We start from the raw sequence: 25,402 nt of genomic DNA, 5'->3' as shown, positions 1-25,402 counted from the left end.
AAGTAATAAATAATAAGAAAAAAATTACCACCACTATGGAATAACGCCATTATGCCATGAATTAACTAAACACACCTTAGATACGAAAATTCAGGTCAGTGGCAAGTGCATCAATTTTTTGGAAGTGGAATCACAACTGAGCAACAAAAATAATAACTGTCCCTCTCCCCACCCCACATTAAGTGGAATCAGCTATTCTAAATATCTGGCAACAAAAATTTGGCAACAATCCTTCCCCATACCAATTTTAAAAATCTAGGCTACAACCTGCATTTAAGCTAGCAGCCATCACTAAATCTTGTGGAAGTGAATATCATTTGTGGCCTTGGAAATGTGGTATGTTCCTAGATAAAGTTTGAGTGTGCATCTTCTTGATGGAGTAATTACTATTACATCACAAAGCAACTAGAAACAGTGGTATCTTTGAACTCAGGACCACTTAATGGAGGCAAAGCTGGGCTGGAAGGATTAGACACACAATGCATTTTCTAGCAGCCATCACTAAATCTTGTGGAAGTGAATATCATTTGTGGCCTTGGAAATGTGGTATGTTCCTAGATAAAGTTTGAGTGTGCATCTTCTTGATGGAGTAATTACTATTACATCACAAAGCAACTAGAAACAGTGGTATCTTTGAACTCAGGACCACTTAATGGAGGCAAAGCTGGGCTGGAAGGATTAGACACACAATGCATTTCATAGGGTTGCCAGGTCTCCCCCTATGCTGAAAGACCTCCTGCTGCCAAACCCACACAGAAAATAACTTTTAAAATCATTGTTGGTACAACGGTGTGATGACACTTCCAGGGAAAACTGGGATGCGATGTCACATCGCTCTAAGAATCATCAGAAGCTCTATGGTATTACCACAGAAGTTCCAGCAATTCCTGGAGTGAATGACATCACTTCTGGAGTTCTGGAAGTGATGTCACACCATCATGCCAATGGCAGCACACCCCTGTGTCCTTGCCCTCCAACTCCCAACAGATGCCAGCTATTGGCTGGCAACCTTTTATATTCAGCAAAAAGATCCTCTCAATTCCCTCTCTCAGAATTTTCTCATCCTACAGGAAAGCACCTTCAGTTTGATAGCCAGAAATTGATCTGAGGAACCATGAATATCTGAAAATGGTTAATGGCTCTGAAGATGGGAAAGCAAATTACAGTAACAGGAATTCATCTTTCATTCTAGAAAGTCCAAATAAGACTAGTATATTATTTTTGTTGATTTGTTTCAGGTAACAGGGAGATGTGATGTTAGTATTTAAATAATCCAAAGTATACCCAATTTTATAGTCAAAAATCTAAGGAAAATAGCTGGCACTTTTTATACTAAAATCACCTTTCACTTAAAAGTCACTCTGTAATGTATCCTACTTGTGCTTTTGTTTGCTTTGCAGTAAAAGGAAGTAACAAAAGACAATCTGGTAAAAACTGAAACCAGAAGAATTTTAAGACTTTGTGTCCCTGAAGCCAGTGAGATTTTGCCCATGGCCTTCAAAGAAACCCAAACACACACCTACACAGAGCTACAACAGTTCCTCTCACCTCTGCTGCTAGATAGTTCCCAGTGGCAAGGTGTTTGAAGCGGTACAAGCCATTCCAATGCCCTGCTCCACCGCGGCAGGGATCATGATGGACCACCTGAAAAGAGAAATGTGAGCTTTAAGTCATATGTATGTGCTGCATTTGTACTTTCCTTTGTGTAAATTCTAGCAAAAGTATGGAAATTTGTCCAGGCCATTTGACTCCATGGCTGAACACCCCATCAAAATGTTACTCGGCACTGCAATTATTTGTTTTTAGTCAGACTACAAAGAGTTTGTAGATTTCATTGAGGGTTGTAAATCTTCCCTGATAGGTAATAGATTCTGTCTTGATGAGTTTCTTTTTTTAAAAAAACCTTTTATTTATTGGTTTTTGTACAACATTAATTCTCTCATATATACACACCTTCGAGTCATTTAACATTTTCTAGCCATTTATACATTCCCACCCATCTTTCTTCAAACATTTCTTCATCTGTCTTGATGAGTTTCTGATTGAACAGGAAGACATCCTTCCTTTGTGTTCATCATAGTCCATACAATAAATTTACACATCCTTTAAACAGTCACTGAGATATCAGGAAATGGTTTGTTATTGTTGCTACATTGGAGCAGGCCTTCCCTTTTTATTGTTAAACCCTGAGTTTTGAAGTCCCAGGGTTCAAACTATGACTCTTTCTTTCCATTTCAGCAAGGTGAAGCGTTCAGACACAAGATTTACTTGGCAGAAATCTGATCTTGCCACCTGCTCCCCCAAGGAATTATAATTTCCAGGACCACTGGTCTCTTCACCCCTCCCTTCTACATCCTCAATGGAAGCTAACCGCTGCCTTCTGCTCATGAGGAATAAGTGGTCTCTACGTAACACATACAATGTCAAAGTTGTGAACTGACTGTTTTAAATTACCTTTTGGTCTGGAAACACTGCCCCCTAATCCTGGATATGCAAAGACTTCATCGGCTTATTCTGTAGTGAATGAAATGTTTTCCTTACCATGTTCAGGGGCATTTTTATATAGTCCTGGGTCATCTGTTCCAAGGTTGCTCTTTGGCATTCAGATTAGATGTTAGGGCTGAACTATGATGCGAATTAAATCCTTTATGATCCCTAATTTAAGCCAACCCAGAAAGAAATGCTGCTTTTTGTCCTTCTTTCAATGAGATTGCCTTTTCCATTATTGGTCAACAGTGGGAGTCACAGCAGGTATATCAGCACCAATATCTACCATGTAAACTAAAATTTTAGATTATATCCAATGCATTCAGATTAGATCTAATCCAGCATGGGATGAAACTGCTTGCAAGCATGCTGAATCTGAAAACACTTCTGGCACTCACCTCAACTTCCCAGAGGGCATTGGAGCTCGTGGCAGACGTGGCTGACTGTCGCAACGTGGTTCGAAGAAAAACGTGCAGCTTGCCTTTGTATTCATCACAGGTGAGAAATTTCTCCTGTTCAGCATGGAAAAGCCTGACCACATCCCCCTATGAGGGAAATACGGGTATTAAGAGTTGCTGCCTTGATTAACATATGATTGGTTGAGACAGTGAAAGCAGAAAAGTCTAGTCTGACAACAGTGGGAGGGCTTCTAATGTCCTAAGTCTAGTCTGGCAACAGTGGGAGGGTTTCTAATGTCCTGGCCCCACTGGTGGACCTCCTGATGGCACTGGTATTTCTGGCCACTGTGTGATACAGAGTGTTGGACTGGATGGGCCTTTGGCCTGATCCAACACTGGCGTCTCTTATGTTCTTATGTTCTTATGACACCAGTATCTCCAAACCAAAACCACATTAGGAACAATATCAAATATGTGAACCACATATCACATGTGGCAGTTGATTGCAAATAGAGGTGCTGAGTTTTGGTATGCGATGTTTACATACAGTATACATTAAACTTCTCTGAAGGCCAGACAATAGCATAGTTAATGTAATACTGCAGAATTTGCTGAGAATCCTCAACCCTGGAATCTTCCAAAAGAAGGGGAGAGAATTTCCTCCATTCATCAGAGAATACTAAAAATTATCAAACTATCAAAAAGCAGCTTCTCATATCATTATGAGATTAGAAGCTGCCTTTTACTGAGTCACACCATCAGTCCCTCCAGCTCATAACTGTCGACTCCAACCAGCTGTAATTCTCCAAGGTATTAGTCAGAGGTTTCTCCCAGCCCTGCAATCAAAGATAGTTTAAGTAGACAAACCATGAGACATTGATTGTCAGACAATTAATTTTATTCTTTAATGGTTTTTGTCTGCTTTTTGCCTCTCAGTAATAACATTCTGACATGTCACACAGAGACTAAAGGTTTTTTGTGAAAACGCCCTGTTAAAATACACAAAAGGAACAGTATAGCGTGAAGGATGTACATAACTGCCTTCCACATCTGCTCAAAAAACAACAGACACATGTTCATTACCCCCTTAAGCACTTCTTCCATGTGGTCCCGGAACTGCATGAACAAGTTGATCTTCCAGCTGGTGTTGCAATTGACAGAGTTTACCTAGGTAAACAAAGGCATGCTACGCATCAGAAATTACATCCCACAAAGAGAACAAAAATCCAAAACAAGTTAGCTCTAATCACTATAATGCACTCCCCATTTTCAGAACTCTTTCCTCCCACCCTGCCCTCAATACCTCTTTGCATCCAGGGTTGTCAGCAAGTTCAAAGTTGCTGGCGTGCAATGGCTGCCCAGCATTTACAGGATTCAGAATCACTTTGTCTCCAACAACTACCTGAGAAAAGATGGTACAGGGGTTAAGAATGCTGGCCTGGGGTACAGAAGGCTGCCATCCCCTTTTCCCAAATGAACAAGCAATGGCCTGAGGTCTGATGAACCAGGACGCCTACATTCCCTGACAAACCTTTCCTCACCAGTTTTAATTATTTTGTCCTTTACAGATGTTTTTATGGACAGATTTCAGCCTGATGAGCATTGTATGGATATCATTTTAGGCTGTTTAATGGCTTGTTTTGATATTTATAAAGGTACAGTTGCTTTTATGATTGAACTGTATTTGTCTTTACTTTGTGAGCTACCTCGAGCAGGTGTCTGGAGAGGTAGCACACATATCAATAAAATTATACCTGCACTTTCCAGTCTCAGAGGGTACACATATGTATTTGTATTACCCAATAGCTGATCAGCTGGAGAACCAGTGTGGTATAGTGGTAGTAGACTAGGACTGGGGAAAGTCAGGTTTAAATCCTCACTTGTCCATGAAACTCATTGGATGAACTGGGCCAGTGACGCTCCCTTGGCCTAACCTACCACATAAAGTTGCTGGAAGAAAACATTAGGGAGGAAGGAAACATGTATGCATATCAAAGCTCTTTGGAGGAAAGTTGGGATTTTTAAAAGAAGTTATACTCACATTATCTCCATTGCTCCTCAGTTTCCAGAAAGGTTGGATGAAGAGCCAGGAGCCTTCATTTCCTGTAGCATCAAGTGTCACCCTCATGGCATTCTTCTCCAATAGGGCAGGGAGGCGCTTGTTCACAGTTAGGTATTTATTACTCTTCATATGGAGAAGCTGGAAAACCAAATTTAGCGCAGACCAGTTCCTAACTAGAACACCGCACAGTTAATATGAGAGAAAATTGGTCTGCCCATGATCAACAACCTCAGTGAAGAGAACTCTCTGTAATCTTAAATTGCATTTCATAATTACAGGGAACACTCTGCATATTAGCCTTGGCTTCATCTACCAGGTTATCTCTATCTATTGCCTTATCTCATCCTAAACCAAATCAAAATCACCAAACAGACATGGATCCTTTGTACAACACGAAGTTGATTTCAAGGACAGTTAACAAATGCATTTGTAAGAAAGCAAATTCCCTCCCTAACCTTCCGTTTGATTTAGCACTTGACAGGTACATGACAACTAACCTGCAGCCATTCCCACACATATCAGTGTCTGACAAAGTGACAATTAACATAACACACCTCCTTTAATTCCTTCAATAAGACAAGGTCATGCTTTCCAATGAGGGTTTCCCAGGAGATAGATTTTCAGCCAAACAAAGGTAAGGGGAGGATTAAGTGAGGACTGCAGCCAAACAATCAATGGCCAATCCAAGGAGAAAGGGTGTCCTCATCTTCACTGCCTAATGCACTTCCCAAGTGCAGAGGGTAAACTGAGTAACACAGTCAAAATCTTAGAGGTAAGTATCACTCATTGACTTTCAGCAGAGCATATGAACTGTCCCTACTGAAAAGTCATTTAGTGAGATAATGTGACAGATTTGTATGTGATGGTCTAATCCATGAGTTCTGTTTCACATACCCATAAATGCTGCTTGCATCAATTTTCTAGCCAGCCTTACCATGAGCAGGAAGGCTGTAGATCTGGCCTAATGAAAAAAACTAATGAAAAAAATTTAAATCCCTACCTGCTCTGACCTAATGGTTAAAGTTAGTGTCTCCATTGGTATATGTGCCTTGTGATGGAGATGAGATAATGGGAGGTACCTGTATGGCTGATATCTTTATGCCCTGACTTCTCTATGAAATCTCTTGCCTAAAACACAAATCTTATTCACATTTCCTAGCAAAAAAAAAAATAAGTTCAGAAAGGTGAGACTGGGGTGATGAGAGGGAAAAGATCAAACTCTATACCTGTATGACACTTCCATACTTCACCACATCCCCATGCACCTTCTTATTCTCTGTTTCATTCTGCTTCTGTTCCATCTGAGCCGCATGCTGTTGGGAAAAAGAAACCAGATCAGAATGATTCTCAGTCTGGAAATGAGAAACTGCAGAAAGTATTTGACAGAGAGAATCAGAAGTTGGACACTGATCTACCTAGGGGATAAATGTGTGTAGAAACAAGCTTTTATATGCAACCCTAGCTGGAGGAAGGGCCAAATGTGCAAACAGGTCCTGTGTTCATAGTTCCATTCCTGGTCCAGCAACTACTGACTGCATGCAGTCCATCCAAAAAAGGTAGTAAAGGTAAAGGTAAAAGCCAGTCGAATCCGACTCTAGAGGGTGATGCTCATCTCCATTTCCAAGCTGAAGATCCAACGCTGTCTGAAGACGTTTCCATGGTCATGTCGCCAGCATGACTAAACGCCAAGGCACACAGAACACTACTACCTTCCCACCGAAGTGGTACCTATTTATCTACTTGTAATTTCTTGCTTTCAAACTGCTAGGCTGGCAGGAGCTGGGGCAAGAGACAGGAGCTCACTCCGTCATGCGGCACCCAGGTCTCGAACAGCCAAACTACCGATCTCCTGGTCTGCAGCTCAGCGTCTTAACCTCTGAGCCACTGGGGCCCCCAAAAAAATTACAATCCTGTTAATTTGGGGGGAGTGGGGGGCTGGATGCATTTCTCCCTTGCACCCTCCACCAAAACAAACAGCTGACTGGTAGGATTTTAACTCTTTAAAAAAAACTTTTTTAGTAGTAGTTTTCTCCCTTTCTCACAGTACAAGAACTCGTGGGTACTCAATGAAATTGCTGAGCAGTTGGGTTAGAACAGATAAAAGGAAGTACTTCTTCACCCAAAGAGTGATGAACACATGGAATTCACTGCCACAGGAGGTGACGGCAACTACAAGCATGGACAGCTTCAAGAGGGAATTAGATAAACGGAGCAGAGGTCCATCAGTGGCTATTAGCCACAAGGTATACATAGGAACTCTCAGGTTGGGGCAAGTGATGCTCTGTATTCTTGGTGCTTGGGGGGGGGCAACAGTGGGAGGGTTCTAGTGTCCTGGCCCCACTGCTGGACCTCCTGATGACACCTGGTATTTTTGGCCAGTGTGTGACAGAGTGTTGGACTAGATGGGCCATTGGCCTGATCCAACATTGGCTTCTCTTATGCTCTTATGGTACAAAATTTTTTTCATAAGAACCATGTTATCAAAACAAACCCTATTTTCTAGTTCAGATGGTTACAGAGAAATTCCATGGGCAGTATATGCTCAAGCCTTAGCAGACAACAGAAAGCAGGTATTATGCTGGTGGTCCAATATTCTGTGCCTCATATGATCCCTGCCTTATTTTTCATAATATCTACATTCTATTGTATTCAAACAAATATACCAACTCCATAAAACTATGTAACAGGACAGAATATATTCTGTGCAGAGAATCTTTGGTTTCTTAGGGAAAAAATCTGGATGTAGATTTCTTTTGAAGTCATGTCATCCTCGATTATTCATGTATACTTGGGAGCAGGGCAAGTCAAGTCACTCTGTCTGTAGCTGTGGTTCAATATCCTCTGGTGCCACAGCAAAAAAAATAAAATATTTTGAAAGCATTTATTCAGTAGGGTTGCCAACCTTCAGTTGGGGCTTCGAGATCCCCCAGAGTTACAGCTGATCTCCAGACTACAGAGATCAGTTCCCCTAGGGGGGGAAAATGGCTGCTTTGGGAGGTAACCTCTATGGCATTATACCCCATCAACGTCCCTCCCCAACCCTCCCTAAACCCCACCCTCCACAGGCTACACCCCCAAGCTACAAATCCAGAGTTGGCAACCATATCAAGAAACCAAAGGCAGAGGAGGAACAGTGGATCAATAGTGCAGCACAAGGAGATGGACCCAAATCCAATTCCTGGTATCTCCAGATAAAGAATATCTGGTTGCAGGTGTTGAGGCATGCCCTTCCCTGTTAGAGAGCTGCTGCCAGTCAAAATAGATGATAATGAGCTAGGTGGACCAGTGTTCTGACTTAGTATACTGCCATCTCACGTATTTGCATAACAAAAAATCCGCAGTTGTATATAACATGGCTCCAATTATTTTTAAAGTCTTTCTACCTGCTGACAGTAATGTGGAGATCACAAGGAAAGTGGCTGCTTTGGCATACACCTTAGTAAATGATTGTGAAATGTTTCTTAAGTAGCATGTATTGGATTGTGCATTAGATCATTGTTCGTGCTGGAGCTTATATATTTTAAACAACGTAAACAGCTTGATTCTGATTGAAAAGGCTTTTTGTTATGGTCAAGGGCAAAACAAATAAAACTTAACTTGTGAGTGTGTGTGTGTATTTGGCAGTAAGAGCAGTAAGTCTGCTTTCATTTCATGAGCATTTTTTCCTGCTTAGGCAACCACAAATCCTAGGTGTTTTCCATATGGGAACAGTGTGTTTACCTGTAGTTACTGTGGCTAATGATACAGCACAGCAGTCACAGGGCTTCTACACGGCAGACCTCCCCGCCCCAGTCCCCCAGCAGCAGTCATCCTTCAGCCCCATTGGCTTTTTCATTTTGTTTGTTTGTTTAACTGGCAATTGAATACTGTTATGTTATTGTTAGGAAATGGTCTTGCAAGCCCTATTCCTGTTTGTCTGAGAGCTTGCAAAGTTCTCCTGCTGTCCTGGGGCTCCACCCAGAGAGGCACCCCTTTCCCTCACTCTTCATTTACCAACTTCTCTCTGCATATTGTCCACCGCCTGCCACTAACTAATCTGGAAGAGTATCTTCTGCTAAAAGGACTAGTATTCTAGCACTCTTTACCATGTTGCCATTGAAAGGCTCCGTTTATTTGCCATATCTGCCACTTCACTGGTACTAGCTAGCACAGGGAAGATATATCACACTTTCACAACATCACACTTTGGGGATGGCGAGCTTAACAGCTGCCCCTCCCCTTCACTGCTCTTTGGAAAGCATGACTGAATTCCGTGTTGTGTTGGTACAGAGATCAGGCTTTGGGCATTCAAATTATCAGAAATGTAATAAACAAATTAAAAACATATGCATGGTCTATGCATCCACCAGGCTAAGCAAGGAGAAAAGGAAATGGAGTAAACACACAGTTCTCTAAACCCTAACTCTATACATACCCCAAAACAATGTTGAATTAGGATAGGCTATTTATTTATTATTTATCGTAGGGAAAAGTTACAGACAGGAAGCATATAATAATATATAATATGTAACCAAGTTGACACAATGGGTACGCAGACCGATTGGGCAATCCCCCTAAATATCTAAATTTTCAATCCACTAAATCACAACTGGGGAGAGTTCAAAGAGCTCTGTCACATCTCCCTGGAACGCAGGACGATCACACTCCTGGGACAGATGGAAAATAATTTGGTGGGCTGCACCACAATCACATTCGGGTCTTGGTATTTTGCCCCATTTAAACAACAGGTCTGCACAACTGCCAGGCCTGTTCATATCCTATTAGCAGTCTTCCATACTTTATGTGGCAAGTCAAATCCTGCAGGCCTGTTTATCAGATTGGGTGGATATTGGATGGAACTGATTGCATACATGTTCACAACCCATCTTTATCAGATTGGGTGGATATTGGATGGATCTGATTGCATACATGTTCACAACCATTCATTCCCTCGATTTAAATTTTGTTATTGCAAGATTTGTGCAGAACTTGTTGCTGGGTGTCGGGATCTTAGTCTGGATAGGCCCCGCATCAACCATGTCTTTGTGGATGGGTAACTCTCTGTTTACAGTGATCTTTCTATATTCACAAGGAAGAGCATCTTGTCTTCAGAGATGCAGGGGAGCGATGTGGCACAATGTGGGTAGCTATTAGGTCAGAATGGGTTCTCATTGTCATACCGAGTTAGACATCAAGTTTGTGGACACAGGGGCTATCGAGGCACACTGAAGCACCTTATTCTGCAGTCGTATATGCCAGTCCCAAAGCTGAGCATCTAAGTGTTACAGCAGATGCACCCCAAGCTGTACCACATAATTTTTGGACAACGTTGTTTCGCATGCATATTTTTGCTGCCACATTGGTAAGATGGTGTTTATAGCTCAAGGTCCTGTCCAGGGTAATGCCAAGGTACTTAGGGGTATGGTTATGAAAAGTCAGGTGCCATTAAGGTAGACATTCAGTTCATGGTTGGCAAGATTGTTATTGAGATGGAAACAGAAGCATTCTGTTTTTCCTGGGCTTGAGATAAGCCACCATAGTCAGCCAAAATTTCAAGGTCCCTAGTCGGTATTTCCTCAGTCCTTTCAATTGATTTGTGCCTGACTGCAATCGCCATGTCATCGGCATAAGCAAACGTCCTGGATATTGTCTTGGGACCGTCAGAGATGTATAAATTAAAAAGAACTGAAGCAAGGGCCGAGCCCTGGGGTAGACCATTATTCAGCTTCTTTTGCTTGCTGATTGACCGTAATTACTTGGAAAGTTCTATTGCACAGCATGTTATTTAGGAGTTGAAATAATGTTCTGCAGGGGAAAACTTGTACAGCAGACTATCTCTGCAGACTGTGTCATAAACGGCAGTCAGGTTGACGAAAACTGCTAATGTCTTAAGACACTTCTGCCTTAATGAAAGTTGTTAAGCTGAGAACCTGGTCTTCGCAACTACGATGGGGTCTAAATCCTGCTTGCTCTATAGGGATATGTTCGTTAATTCTGTCACAGATTTTGTTTAGGATTAGCCTCTCAAGGGGTTTATAACAGGAGCTCAGAAGGTAAATGGGTCTGTAACCCATTTTTCCGCCAGGTTTTAGTTTTCCAGATTTCAAAATAGCAACTATCTTTGCTTTCTTGAATCCCCCTGGGAGTCTTCCTGTTCTCATGATGTCAGCAAGAAACTTTGCGAGCCACTTCTTAGCGATTGTGCCACTGTTGATCAGGAACTCATTATGGATGCAGTCAAAGCCTTTCTGCTTTGATGTCCTTCAGTGCCTTGCAGATCTCATCAGCACTGAAATCACCTGACAGCTCGTAGTCTTCAGGGAAAGTGTGTTTCAAAATACAGAGTTCTTCTCTTTTTTTTATCCTGATTGTGAAATCTCAATCCTTCAAAGCTCTGGATAGGGCTACCAGTTGGGCTGCTACCTGGTTTGATGTTACCTTCGGACTTCCTCTGAGCACTGGTAGGCTTGCAACTAGTTTTTAGAGCAGGCTCCAGGCTTTCCTATTGGAATGCCTGAAATCCAAAATTACAGTTGTAGGTTAATAAGTCTTAAAGCTGAAGCATTTAAAATCTTCCATTACCTTGGTTCTCATGATGCCAGCTGCAAAGACTTAGTCATTCATGGCTTGACTATAGAAGAACAAAAGATCAAAAGCCAAGAGAAAGGACCAAAGAGAACCATCTATCTAGTATCCAAAGGATCTATAACCTCTCCTTTGGGTGCCCACTCCCCTCTGGGGCCATTCCCAATCTTCCTGACCCAGTCTCTGTCCCTTAGGTTTTACAATCTAGTTGAGTTAGGTTCAGAGGGTAGCTGTGTTGGTCTGCAGCAGAACAACTAGATTAGAGTCCAGTAGCACCTTAGAGGCCAACAAGATTTTCAGGGTATGAGCTTTCAAGTATCTGATGAAGGGAGTTTTGACTCTTAAAAAGGTGCTACTGGGCTCTAATCTAGTTATTCTAGCTGAACTACTGGCTGGTAAACCTTTTGTCTTACTCAAGCCAGAGCCATTTGCATCTCTAAGCACTGAAGTGCTCTAAGCTTGGGGAATCTATGACTCTACCTTTCCTCTTGCCAGCTGCTACCGGACAGCAAGACTCCTGGAACATGCAGACCAAATTATTGTAATATAGACATGATCTCTAGGGTGGAAGACATTTCTCCACAGTTGTAACTATTTGTGCATCGGGTTCACCACATTCCCAACTTTCACGTATAAACTAGAGTAAGTCTTGAGTCCCCTTTGTTTTAGACATATAAGGATAAAGGCATGACTCTACAGTGAAAGGGCCTAGAGATTTAGGGTTTTTTAAAATAAAAAATAAAAACTTGGAATCCAGAGAATCTGATACACAGATTTTTATAATAATACTGAATTGCCAATTTTTTTAAAAAACCCTAAGTGGCAGGGGAAATGGCCACTGCAGGGACAGAGGCAGGGGAAATGGCTTCCATGTGGATGAGATCAAGAAGATTTGAACTCCCACACACACATACAGCAACCATCCAGGTTTTGTTGTAATCTTCCTAAAACATCATAACAAACATTTATATACCACCTTTCCTTCCAATTAGAGCCCTCAAGGCAGAGAACAATTTAAAAGACCTTAAATCAACTTTTTAAAACCATACATATATAAAATCAGCAATTAGAAACAAACAAGAAGGAGGATCAGTTAGGGCAGAGGTGTCAAACTCATTTGCTATGAGGGCCGAATCTGACATAAATGTCACTTTGTTGGGCCAGGCCATGTGTGCCATAAAATGTAACATGAGGTACCGGAGATATAAACTTTATAAAGGTTATTTCAGATGTCAAATGGCAATAGCAGGTGAATAACAATACCAGGCTTGATTGGATAAGGTGTGATATGAAGAGGGGTAGTAGGCGTGGAGATACCAGTGTTGGTAATGAGACAAGAAACTTAGGTCTCAATTCCATCCAGGAACATTCAGTCCAGGACGATGCAAATAATAAATGGACATAAGTCTGACATTAGAAACCACAACATTCAATTTCCTTTTTTTAAAAAAATACTTTATACAACATTCAATTTCCTGACCTAAGAGTAGCAGTGCTCTTACAAACAAATTTCAAAGGGAGATAAAAAGAGAGACTGCTGAATTGCAATTAATAATGAAGCTCAGGACAGTACATCCTCCTGGACTGAACTGAGAGCTAGTTTTCCTGTCTCATTACCAATGTATGCTATTATCATGTGGCATCTGAAATCACTCCACTCTCCAAGATGTAAGGACTAGTCCAAATGTTCTAATTTCTAATCAGGCTATTTGGGGGAGGGGGGGATCCAGATATGAACAGAGAAATCCAATCCTTTTAAAAAAAAAAACTGAGAAGAAGAAGAAGAAGAAGAAGAAGAAGAAGAAGAAGAAGAAGAGGAGGAGATGGAGATTGGATTTATACCCCGCCCTTCAAAACCCAAAGGTGTCTCAGAGCAGCTTACAAACTCCTTTCCCTTCCCCTCCTCACAACAGACACCCTGTGAGGTAGGTGGGGCTGAGAGAGCTCTTGACAGAAACTGCTCTTTTTCTCTTTTTCCTGGGCGTGGCTACATCAGCCCGGGATTGTTTAAAAGGGAGCTATGCTCCACTGTTGGTTGTTGTGTGTTCTTCTGAGGTTCCTGTTGTTAAATAAAGCTGATTTCACTTCCTACTACGACGTTGAGTCAATACTTGACAAGGGCGCCAACCAATTCCGGAGCGTGTGGAATGTTCTAGAGAAGTGTCACCACCATTCGGCTTTTATATATAAGGGAGATTGTTTTTATGCTGTTTTAATTGTGTGTTATGGTATTTGCCTCTGTTGTTAGCCACTCTGAGCCCATTTGGGGAGGGCGGGATATAAATCTAATTAATAAATAATAAAATAAATAAATCAACCCATTGTTTCAGGGAATAGGGTTTATTTAAATAAAAGTGGCAGCAGCCATTTTGTGGTTGCACCCATCACCCTATGCCAGAATTCCAAAGGCGTCCACAGGGTGATAAAGGTCAGGTACCCCAATCTATGGCAAGAACATCCAACAAGTAGCTACTGGAAGTTTGCCAGTTGCTGCTCATGCAGTCCCAGTGCATCCTGGAAAAGACTGGACAAAAAATCTGCAGAGAAAATTATCAGGCTGTCTTTTCACCAGATCGTTTAGATCTTTCCTTCTTTTCACGTCATTCAAGCATAATGAGGATTTAATGAAACTGCTGGGCCCATCAGTATCTACTAAACGAAGAAGTAGAGAAGAAGGATTTTTGCCCCTGCCCTGGTAGAAAGAAAAGGGCTGGTGTACAGAATGTCTTGTGGTGGAGAACCTCTACTGCTATGAGTCAGCTGCTACAACAAAATGGCATAGAACAGTCTTCCAAGTAGGTGGTGCCACAACCACAAATCCATCCTGGCAGAAGCTGCTGCTTTCAGGATGCTTCACTGGCAATTCAAAGCCTTTAAATATGCTACTGCCACTTTTATTTAATTAAACCCTAATCTCCAAAACAATGGATCAGACTGGGACTTGGCTTCCAGTCTGGCAGCAAACGACATGAAAGCAGAGCATGCAATGGTTTGCAATAAACCTGAAGTTCAGAAATATGAACGGCAAAGGAAACAGCCAGAAAATAATCTCTGAGATTGCTGGTCTTGGTCGGTGTACAGAAACATAGGAAGAAGCTGAAACTAAAATGGATCCAGGTATATAAGGCCACCAAAATGAGCCCAGTTAGCCACTTCTACTCCTGAAAAGGGATCAGTAACAGCAGCAAATTAAGACGCAATTATCATCTCTCTGTGGTTCCATACAGCCTTTGCTTCCTGTACCCCACTGGGTATGATGGTATATTCCCCAAATGTGTATAGTCCCCAACTTCACACAGATACAGAATTCAGCCTTGGAATCGCAAAAAAAGAAAATATTTAGCCATCAAAGCTATGATAATGTTGCAGGCAGGTGGGCAACAAAAAGCTTAATGAAGCCTCAGAAACTCAAAATATCACAGAATAAGATGCCCACAAGAGCTCAGTGTTCTGCAGCTCCTTGCCCCCAAAGAAAGAGAAGAAGGGCAGCATCACAGAATCATTTATGAAATTTTATTGTTATTATTTCTTATATAGTATAGTCAGCACAACAGTCAACATTTAGTTTTCCTCAGAGACAAAAAACCAAAAATGTATCACTATCTTGGAACACATTAATGTCAAAATACATTGGGCACATTATGTATTATAATAAATTTCCATTTTTATAAGCACCACTTGAAAGCCTTGCTTTTTTTTTCTTTTGGATTTTTAGCTTCTTGCCCCACATCATGACAAGCAAAAGCACAAAAATGCACACAAAATTTATGTGACAACATTGCACATTTATTTTTATTTGTGTTCTCCTTTTCAATCTTAATGGTTCTCAAAGCAATGATAAAATCAGCACATAGGTAAGTAATATTGTTCTGATAATGACAGAAACCTCTGAAGTGTGTTTAAGCACTTGAGAAGATACTTTCTGAACACTGTTGTCTTGCTAGTCTGAGAAAACATTTGAGGTAAAAAGAGATGAGCCTCCTCTTTAAACAATTTCTGCTGTCCAAGACTACAGATGAACCCAGGCTGTTGTCCAAATGCTGCTATAAATATCTCAATAAACTTTAATAAACTCAGGCCTTGAGGATTATGTTTGGTTGTTGATGAAGACATCTGAAATGTGCTATACCGAAGGCACGTTCAACAACTTCAAAATTGGACTCATTTTGAATAAGTGCTTTACCTGTTGAATAATTTGGGACTATTGGCATATGTGTTCTTTACAATCACTTATGTATGACAATCAAATCAGTGGCTATTGGATTTTGTAGAATATGAGAAAGGTTATTTGCAATCTGTAGCAAGATTTCAAAGAACATATGTAAAAGAGTAAATTATACATAAAGAAAGGAAAAACGCAAGATATACAAATGAATATATTACATTAAAGTTTATTGGGATATTTATAGTAGCACTTTTTCCTCAGTGAGTATTTTGCAATACTGTGTTGACCTACACTGAGCTTGTTTTTTGTGTATTGATAAACAGCAGCTCCTGGATTTGCTCTTCCCCAACAGTAATAACAGCAAAGTGACTCTAAATGGGGGCAGATGTTCATCTATGTCCTCCCCTCAGTCCTCATGGTGTTCTGCCACCACTGCTGATGCAGATCCTCTGAGCTGACAACATCAGTTGGCTATCCTCCCTCCCCAGACCTATTTTGATGGTGTTGTGTCATTGGATGTGCAGCAGTGGCTATGGGGACAATAGCTCCCCTGCCTAGTAGGCTGCCAGATTATGCCTTTCAACTGAATGTTTTCTTGCAGGGAGGGGGGGAGGCTTTCTCACCCAGGGGAATGTTCAGCTGCCATGTCCTCTCTGTCTCATGTCTGTCTGCTCTGCTCCTCCTCAACAACAGTTCTAGCAAATATTAGCCATAAAGTGCTGGAAGATGTTCTTCAAAGTCCTCTCCCCAATCCTCCAGATGTTCCTCCCTCCACTGCTACTGTGACTGCTCTCACAATGTTTGTAAATCACAGAATTACACTTTTTCATGCATAATTTTGGCTACCTTGACATAGAATTTGGGTATTTGTTTTAGTGCAGAGTACACTTAGCCCCTCACTTCCAAACAGGATCCCAACAGGCCTTTCAGCAGCTGCCTAGGGCTCCACTTTTGTTGAATCAACAGATGGCTTGGCTTAGCAGCATCTGGAGAAAGAAGTTTGTTGCTTCATGGTGGCAAGGAAAGAAAAATCAACAGGCAAGTTTCAGCAGGGTGGGCCAGGAATGCAGTTCAGACAATGAGCACAGTGTGTGGGAGAGAGGCAGCACCAGCCCTGGCCTTCCACAGGAGCATGTCAAGGAGAAGGGAGAATGAATATTGATTTATAAAATTTGTGCCCCCTATTTCTAGCCCACTGGATCCTCAAAATGGTTAACCGTTTATTTTATACACACACCACAACATAAAATTACAGTAGCAGTTTGCACTGACAACAAGAAATGCAGACAAGACCAAGAATTCAATAAAAATACTTTTAATCCTCTCCACAGCCTTGGGTTGCCAACCTACAGGTGGGACCTGGTGCTCTCTCAGAATTACAATTTATCTCCGAACTACAGGGATTGGTTCCCTGGGGGAAAAATGGCCGCTTCAGAGGTGGACATTATGGCATCACATCCTGGCTGAGGTCCCATCCCTTCCTAAACCTTGCCCTCCCTAGATTCCATCCCCAAATCTCCAGGAATTTTCCAACCCAGAGTTAGCAAGCCTACTTATCCAAAGGTCATTCTAAATGAAAAGTTTTTTCCTAATATTCTAAAATGAGTTAGCTATGGGATTTCCATAGCAAAGCTGTGAATACAGAACAGGCCCCAAATTTTGTCTCTATCAGAACATCAGATAAGAGGGGCCCAGAACTTAAGGCTTCACCTGAAGATCTGAAGGCACGAGGGAAACATGATAATTCTGGTAATCAAGCCACAATGAAGCTAGATAGCACTGGGCAGGACTGGTAAAAATGGGCTGCCATTCATTGAAATAAATTCAGACCAGAACTGGCAGCAATACTCTTTTCAAAGACTTTCAAAAATAACCTGAAAGTCCTTCAAACTGTTGTTTTGGGACTCGGTTTCCGCTCTTTCTTTCTGGGCTGCTACTATTTTAGGAAATTATTTCCTGTATTTGAAATACAATTATCAGCCTAACCTGGTGGGGGGATGTGTCTCGAGATTTAACAGTGAATCTATTATTTCTTAAATTATCTGCAGAAGGCTTTGTTATGGCTTCTGCCACTCCAAATATATGAGCACTTGGTTTGAAAGAGCAAATGAATTATGGAAGTGGGGGAGGCAATGATGTCATGCTCCTCCTAACGAAGAAAATCCCTTTCTGTTGTATTTCAAATATTAATTTACTAATTTCTCTCCATGTAGATTAACCACAGTTGTGGAAGGTATAAATGACCGGTTTAGTCTAATTATAAAAGAGGAAAGGCCCTGGCTGGGATCCAGTGAATCAGAGAAACAGCTGGGTTACACTGTCAGCAATGTGTGGGGGGGAGGGGAATCTAGGAAATGCAAGTACACACCCATTTGGTAGGCCAGGGCAGTGTGCATCCCACAATCACATTGCTCACATGCTGAAATGACTGCTGGACAGGACTCTTTTTGTAGAAAAAGTCCAGCAGGAACTCATTAGCATAATAGGTCACACCCAAAAGCAGGAACTCATTAGCATATTGGGCCACACCCCTGACAGCACAGCTCATTAGCCCATTAGGCCGCACCCCTATGTTACCAGAAGTGTGGTTATCCAGCCACACCCACCTTTTGCTTCTTATTCTATTTACCTTGTTTGTTGTCAAAACCCAGGGCTTTCTTGTAGCAGGAACTCCTTTGCATGTTAGGCCACACACCCCTAATGTAGCCAATCCTAATGCGTTTCTGCTGTTGGGTGTGGCCTATTATGTTAATGAGATCCTGCTGGGCGTGGCCAACTTGGGAGCCAGCCGGAACTCCATTCCTGTGCGTTCCTGCTGCTGGATATAGAATTCAGCATCCTAAGAATACTGGCCCACAGACATTTAGCAGGTAAAGCTTTTCCCATATCTTATTGTCATACCAGAAAAAGCTTCACCAGGAAAATGTCCATGCATCATGACGCCATTAAAAGCAGGGCCATTAGGGAAATAAAAAGCCTGGCAACCCAAAACAAGCAGGATTTTCACAGCTTGGGGAGGGGGGGTGTCTCTCCATTGCCCTACAAAGCAGAACAAAAAAATTGGAGGAACAGAATACATTATGCACAATAATCAGGTAAATGTGAATTTCCATAAGTTGTACAGCTGCTTAAGTCTGCTTTTCTTGGGCATCCAATTGAGATACTTGAACACATGATTTTGATAAAATATGTATCTGTAAACAGTCTTCATAAGAATTCTGTGGAAAATCTGACAGAGAAGTGGAATTGACAGCAGGTGAGAAAACGAAGACAACCAGATGTGTCAAATGGTCTAATTTTTGAGGCTCAAGCCATTCCCATGGCTGAGAACTGACACTTTTTGTGGCAGAATCTGCAATGGTACCAACAATAAAAACATAAAATCAGCAGACCAGACACTGTCCTTCTCAAATGAGGAGACAAGGATAGATGGTGCAACAAGGGCTACAGCAAGAAGAAACAGAAGCTTCCACGGGCTTTGTCATTAGTTTGGAGGGGGGGGGGGGATACTTTGGTTAACATACAGTTGGGGGTTGTTGTACCTGAAGTTTCTGCAAGAGCACCACATCAGCTATCTTATCTTTGTCCTGCTTAGTTTGCTTGGCTTTCCAGTATTGCTTCTGGGCAGAATAACGGTTCATGGGACATACTCTGAAGAGACAATCTGCAAAAAGAGGAGACCAAGGAGTCAGAATTGGCTCGTATTAATGTCATAATTCATCCTTCAAATACTTCCTATTTATTATTAAGGGTTGCTACTCACTGCTCTCTGATTTGGCTGTTAACATGATCCTGGAAAAAGGAAAGAGTATATGGAAGTCCATCTTCCTGCATAGTATTTAAAAGCTACTTCAGTTTTCATAACTTTCTTAGTGCCCAAAAAAGCATGAGGATGCAAATTTTCCTGCACCTTCTAGATGCTAGAAAATAGGGCAGATTTTCTTAAGTGTCAGCTCTCCTGCAGCTTCAGAAGCCAGGAAAACAGTTTCTCATACATCTTTTATAAAAGTAATAGCAATCCACATTGATAGAATGGAATGGGTAACTTTAAGGCAGAGAACAGAAAGTTCAAGCATGAAGTGTGAATTCCACACACACACACCTTTGCCAGTACAAAGCACATATCAAGCCACAAAGAAAATAGGAAGGGTGAAAATTACTACTGGAATATGTAGATAAGCTGCAGTTAACCAATGTTGAGGTTGCACAGATGTGGTAACTTCCCATGTTCTATTGTTCTAAGGACTGAAAATAAATACCACGCAAATGCCTAGAGCAGTGGTTCTAAAATTGTGGGCCAGGAGCCAATTAGAGTTGCCAAGTCTCACCTTGTTCCGGAGCGGCGGACTCCCGGCTCAATCCCAAAGTGCACGCACGCGCCGCATCCAAATCACCAGGAAGTGACGTGATGACGCTGGGCATGCTGGGGGCGCGGCCACAACCATCCGAGGGAAAACCATAGAGTTTTCCCTCGGATGACTGTGGCCCTGCCCCCAGCGTGCCCGGCGTGGTCGCATCACTTCCTGGTGACGTGCACGTCGGGGTGGAGTTCCCCCTGGGGTCCGATCTGGCAGCGGCAGGGAACGGGCCTCTGGGGCAGGGGTTTCCCTGCCCCCTGGGGGGACTTGGCAAGCCTAGAGCCAATTGTGATCCTGCTGATGGATCACAACGCCAGGAGGCAAGATTGCCAGCTCCAACTTGGGAAATTCCTGGGGATTTCGGGGTGGAGCCTGGGGACGGCCCTCAGAGGGGTATAATACCAGAGTGTCCATTCTTCAAGATGCCATTTCCACCAGGGGAACTGATATCTGTAGTCTGGAGATCAGTTGTAATTTTGGGAGATCTCCATGCTGCACCTGGAGGATGGCAACCTAACCAACAGAAGGAGGACTACGGTGAGCTGGAATAGGGAGGTTCCATGCCAAACTTGGGTTTGCTACTGTGTAATGTGTGAAGTCGTCATGATACATAGCCTGTTGCTTAAAAATATAACATGAAAAATAAAAATTTGTTCAGTCCTAACTGGTGTGAGATGCAAATGTGTTATGAGGAGAGTGCAAGTCACATGGAGTTAGTTGGCAAGTGGTGAGTCCCAAAAATGACAGTACGTTTAGAAGTGTGTCCTACTTCAGAAAGTTTGAGAACCACAGGCCTAGAGTCAAGAATAATATCAGAGGAATACAGAGAAATCTCCCCCACCAGTCACTGTGCTGCATTCAGCTTAGAAGTGGAACACACACACACTTCCTTCCCATTACTCAGAGCACCAGAACTCCCATCACACCAGAACAAGCAGAAAGGCAGGAGCATCGCAACTCTCTCACGCACACACTCTGCTTAATGGACTGCTGGGTAATAAAGATGCCCTACTTCATAAATTAAGGTGAGGCCGCCCTTCCTCCTCAATCAGAATTCAAGGCCATTTGCACCTTTGGTTGCTGCTATTTCAATGGGCTTTGGAAATTGTAGGGGGAAAGGTCCCGGGTGGGTGAGATCAAAGCCCTTGATATCTCTAATTGCTCTTGAAATAGAAGCACAGAAACTTCAGAGAAATCACTTCCATTCGGAGGTGCCAGCAAACAAACAGTCAGTTATTTATCTGAGAGTGATGAATAAGCAGCGCACAAAATACAGATTCCAGAGCTAAGCCAGTTTTCATGTCTCATGTTACAGGACAATTTTCTGCTACTGGCAGGGCCCAAAGGAGCTCTCGCAGGAGCAGTGTTCCTTCTAAGCTGAGTTAGTGTGAGTTAGCTCACAGTTTTTTAGCCTCCATCTTACACATTTTTGTCTTAGCTCAGGAAGGATGGCTCCAGAACAAACTAATTTATGCAGTAGCCAAATTGTTTGCTCACAACTTTAGTGCCAGTAGCTCACAAAGTAGAATTTTTGCTCACAAGACTCCACAGCTTAGAGGGGGCACTGCACAGGAGGCCCTGTTATCTTCTCCTCATGGAACTAGGAAAGGTAGATTTTGGGGAGGGGAAGGAAGTCGGCAGGGTTGTGATGCCATACAGTCTGCCTTCCAGAGCCGCCTTTTTATCCGGGAAAACTGATCTCTGTAATCTGAAAATCAGCTGTAATTCTGGGAGAACTCCAGAACCCTCCTAGAGGCTGGCAACACAAGGCATGGCCAGGAACAGATTCTGTGTTTTGACCTCTTAGGGCCAAACTACTGATGACATTATGAAATATAAAAATCGTCTGCAAAAATCAGAAATGGGGAGGGGGGCAATATGGATGAGGCCACAGTGCCAGTCCAGATCAAACGCTTATTTCCCTCACAACATTTTTGTGTTTGGAAATCCATCATCCCCAGGCTGTTCCTAGTCCTGGTATGGAAAAAAAGGCAAGTACTTATTTCCCAGAACAGTAGCAGAGTTAGTCTGTAGCAGTAAAATAAAGAAGGAGCCCAATGGCACCTTAAAGATTAACAAAATTTATTCCACCATAAACCCTCATGAGTCAGAACTCACTTCAGCAGATGCATAAAGTATTCACTCATTAGACACACACATGGCAATAAATTTAGTTCGTCCCGAAGGTGCCAATGGACCCCTGTTTGATTTAGATACAGGTATTGTTCTGCCCGTATATCTTTCCTCTACAGAGAAAGGTGATGCACATTGGAACAAAACAAAACAAAAACACCCCTTCAAGTATAGGCTAATGGGGTCTGAATTTGCTGAGACCGAAAGTGAAAAAGTCTTGGGGTTAGAGTGGATAGCTCAGTGAAAGTGTCAACCCAGTGTGCTGCAACAGTGAAAAAGGCAAACTTTGTTAGGGATTATTAGAAAAGGGATTGAAAATTAAATGGCCGGTATTGCAATGCCCCTGTAGAGATCTATGGTACAGCCTCATTTGGAATACTGTGTGCAGTTCTGGTCTCCGTACCTCAAAAAGGACATCACAGAGCTGAAAAAAGTACAAAGGGGGTTGACTAAGATGATTAGGGAGTTGGAGCACCTTCCCTATGAGAAAGGCTGAAGAGTCTGGGACTTTTCAGTTTAGAAAAGAGACAACTAAGAGGGAACATGATAGAGATTTATAAAATTATGCATGAGGTGGAGAGAGTTTAGGGAACAGGGTGTGGCTCAGTGGAAGAGCCTCTGTTTGGCATGCAGAAGAGCCGAGGTTCAATCCCCAGCATTTTCAGTTAAAGGAGCTGGTAGTAGATGATGTGAAAGACCTCTGCCTGAGACCATGGGGGAGCCCTGCCAGTCGCAGTGTTCCCTCTAAGCTCAGTTAGTGTGAGCTAGCTCATTGTTTTTCAGCTTCCAGCTCACACATTTTCGTCTTCGCTCAGGAAATATGGCTCCAGAGCAAACTAATGTATGCAGTAGCCAAATCACCCGCTCAGAACTTTAATGCCAGTAGCTCACAAAGTAGGATTTTTGCTCATAAGACTCCACAGCTTAGAGGGAACATTGGTCTTGAGTAGACAATACTGACCTTGATGGACCGATGGTCTGATTCAGTATAAGGCAGCTTCATATATGTTCATGTAACTCACATAGAGCTGACAAAGATAATTGTTTTCTGCCTCTCCCAAAATATTGGAACTTGAGGACATCCAATGAAGCTGATGGGCAGTAGACTTAGGACAGACAAAAGGAAATACTTCTTTACACAGAGAGTGATTAAACTGTGGAATTAGCTACCAGAGGATGTAGTGATAGCCACAGTGATAGCCATGATGACTGTGGGGAACCTCCACATTCAGAGGCACTAAACCTCTGAATCCCAGAGCCAGGAGGCAACATCAGGGGAAGGTCTCAGCCACTATGCCCCGTTGTTGGCCCTCCAGACTACAAACAGCACCAACCATAAGACTAGAGTGTTCCTGACAGTATACATGCATATGCATACAGAAAAAAACATGCTCTGCAATTACGCCATCTGTTATATCCATCCACACAAATACCAATTAAAAACTCTAAACCATTATTGTCATCTCCCTGAAACAGTACAGGATCTGAACACCTTTTCTGTTTTTTCCTAACGTGTCTAAACATGGGGCTCCAAGTTATTGAAAGAGCCTCAGGGGAAACCACAGAAAGAACAGGAACTGCCAAGCTCTGTTCATAAGCTTCTGTTGGTCTAGCCAAGTCCAGACACTTCATAGCTGAACTATGTGTTTGTAGACTGCTTCTAGGGGCTGCTGTCAAATTACCAAGTGGATCTTAAAACCCAATTCCTAAGATGTGTGAAAACGTCATTGCAGAGCCTGTAAACATATATATTTAGCAGATCTCCAAAACCAGTCACATTAATGTGCCTTTTTGAGTGCTTAAGTGGTATTTACGCACATGTTTAAAAAACTAATGCCCAAAGTTTTATTATGTTGGGAATCCAGACCCTTGGTGAACTTCAAAGGTCTGGTTTCAAAAGAGACTGTAGGAGGATCAGAATACAGACAAAACAACATCCGGATCCAATTTGGGATATCCACAGAAACAGTAATCCATGTTTCAGAATTAGCTATTTCTATATATTTAATAAGATTTATATCTTACCACATGTGCCGAAAACCTAGGTCAGACTACGAAATCCAATGAAAATAGGGATAAACTGGTGTTGAGACTAGGCAGAAACAGACAGCAACCAATGGAGGAAAACCCAGAAACAAGACTGGACCTTGGAATGGGTCCAATGCAGCAGTGTGGAATACAACCAAGCAAAGATCACTATGATCCTCAAAGTATTTATAGGAATTGATGGCCAACTAAACTGGGAACAACAAAGAAGGAAGGCATATGAAGTGTTTTATGATCGAAGGCAGTGCCTACAATCCACCTGCATGGTCAGATTGGTTGTTTGCAGAGATAAGAATAGGAGGGCTAGATTCAAACCCCAACCACACAACATTGCATTTTAGCACTTGCCTCCTAAATGCCACCTTCCAATGGCCTCTCTTCAAAGAATTTTGAAGAGCTACTATAGGTCAGCCCCGGTTTGTGGCACTTGCAGAACAGACCGTCTGTTATTTTTTAATTAAAGAATGTGTTTGCCTCTAAGGAAGAACATGAAATTGGGTTTTCTCCCCCCCCCCTTTTTTTTAAGAAATGGCCCAGTAATTTTCTTAAACTGCCCTTGGACAGAAGCACCCCTAAGCAGTGTTCCCTCTAAGCTGAGTTAGGGTGAGCTGGCTTGTTAAGTCGTGCGCTTAACAAAGAAGTCGGAGAGTGATTCAGCAAGAATGCGGTTTATTCTTCAGCTTGTTACTTCTCCGAACACGGTACAACAATCGCCAGCCAGAACCCATCATCCAGCAAGACATACACTGGCTGCTCTGTATTTAAACATTCCCGGCTAATGTAGCCACACCCACTGTACAATAAAGCAACCTATGAGGTTGAAGCAATAAGGACCAATCACAAGCGATCCCGCTCTGCACGGTGATTGGCAAACATATTCTGGGCTAGGGCTCCTATTGGTTACATTAGCATCCTAGCCCAGGGCGAAGCTTAACATGGCATCCCAATGGCACAGTTCACAAAGTAGTTATATATACACTTCAATACATAACAAATCCCTCCCCCCTAAGCAAAAACACTATGTACAATCATAATCGCTTAGGTACATTGGCGCTCTGCGCGATCTCTGAGACCTGCGTAGCTGTACAGGTTTCATTCTGGGGAGCATTGTACGACTCTGGGACCTCAGAGTCAGGAGCACTTCCATCACTAGTAATGGGTCTTTGAGTAGGGGTCTGCCCTGACTCGC

At 42.3% G+C, this 25,402-nt stretch overlaps 1 protein-coding gene across 2 annotated transcripts in view; it reads right to left on the bottom strand.

The window, feature by feature from the left end:
- ITPR3 (inositol 1,4,5-trisphosphate receptor, type 3) overlaps positions 1–25,402 on the bottom strand; it is a 152,874-nt gene that overhangs the window by 73,602 nt on the left and 53,870 nt on the right. For both annotated transcript variants that reach the window (XM_015419698.1, XM_015419706.1), the window contains exons 3-9: positions 19,219–19,340; positions 6,174–6,260; positions 4,927–5,085; positions 4,189–4,287; positions 3,969–4,052; positions 2,886–3,032; positions 1,549–1,644 (exon numbers count right to left, since the gene is read on the bottom strand). In XM_015419698.1, the coding sequence (XP_015275184.1) occupies positions 1,549–1,644; positions 2,886–3,032; positions 3,969–4,052; positions 4,189–4,287; positions 4,927–5,085; positions 6,174–6,260; positions 19,219–19,340 (794 nt within the window). The remainder of the gene's footprint in view (positions 1–1,548; positions 1,645–2,885; positions 3,033–3,968; positions 4,053–4,188; positions 4,288–4,926; positions 5,086–6,173; positions 6,261–19,218; positions 19,341–25,402) is intronic.

This window comes from Gekko japonicus, unplaced genomic scaffold (genome assembly GCF_001447785.1).
Source record: "Gekko japonicus isolate JY-2015 unplaced genomic scaffold, Gekko_japonicus_V1.1 scaffold255, whole genome shotgun sequence".
Taxonomy (NCBI): Eukaryota; Metazoa; Chordata; class Lepidosauria; order Squamata; family Gekkonidae; genus Gekko; species Gekko japonicus.
The sequence above is the reverse complement of the archived record's forward strand: the minus strand, read 5'-3'. Positions and strand labels throughout refer to the sequence as shown.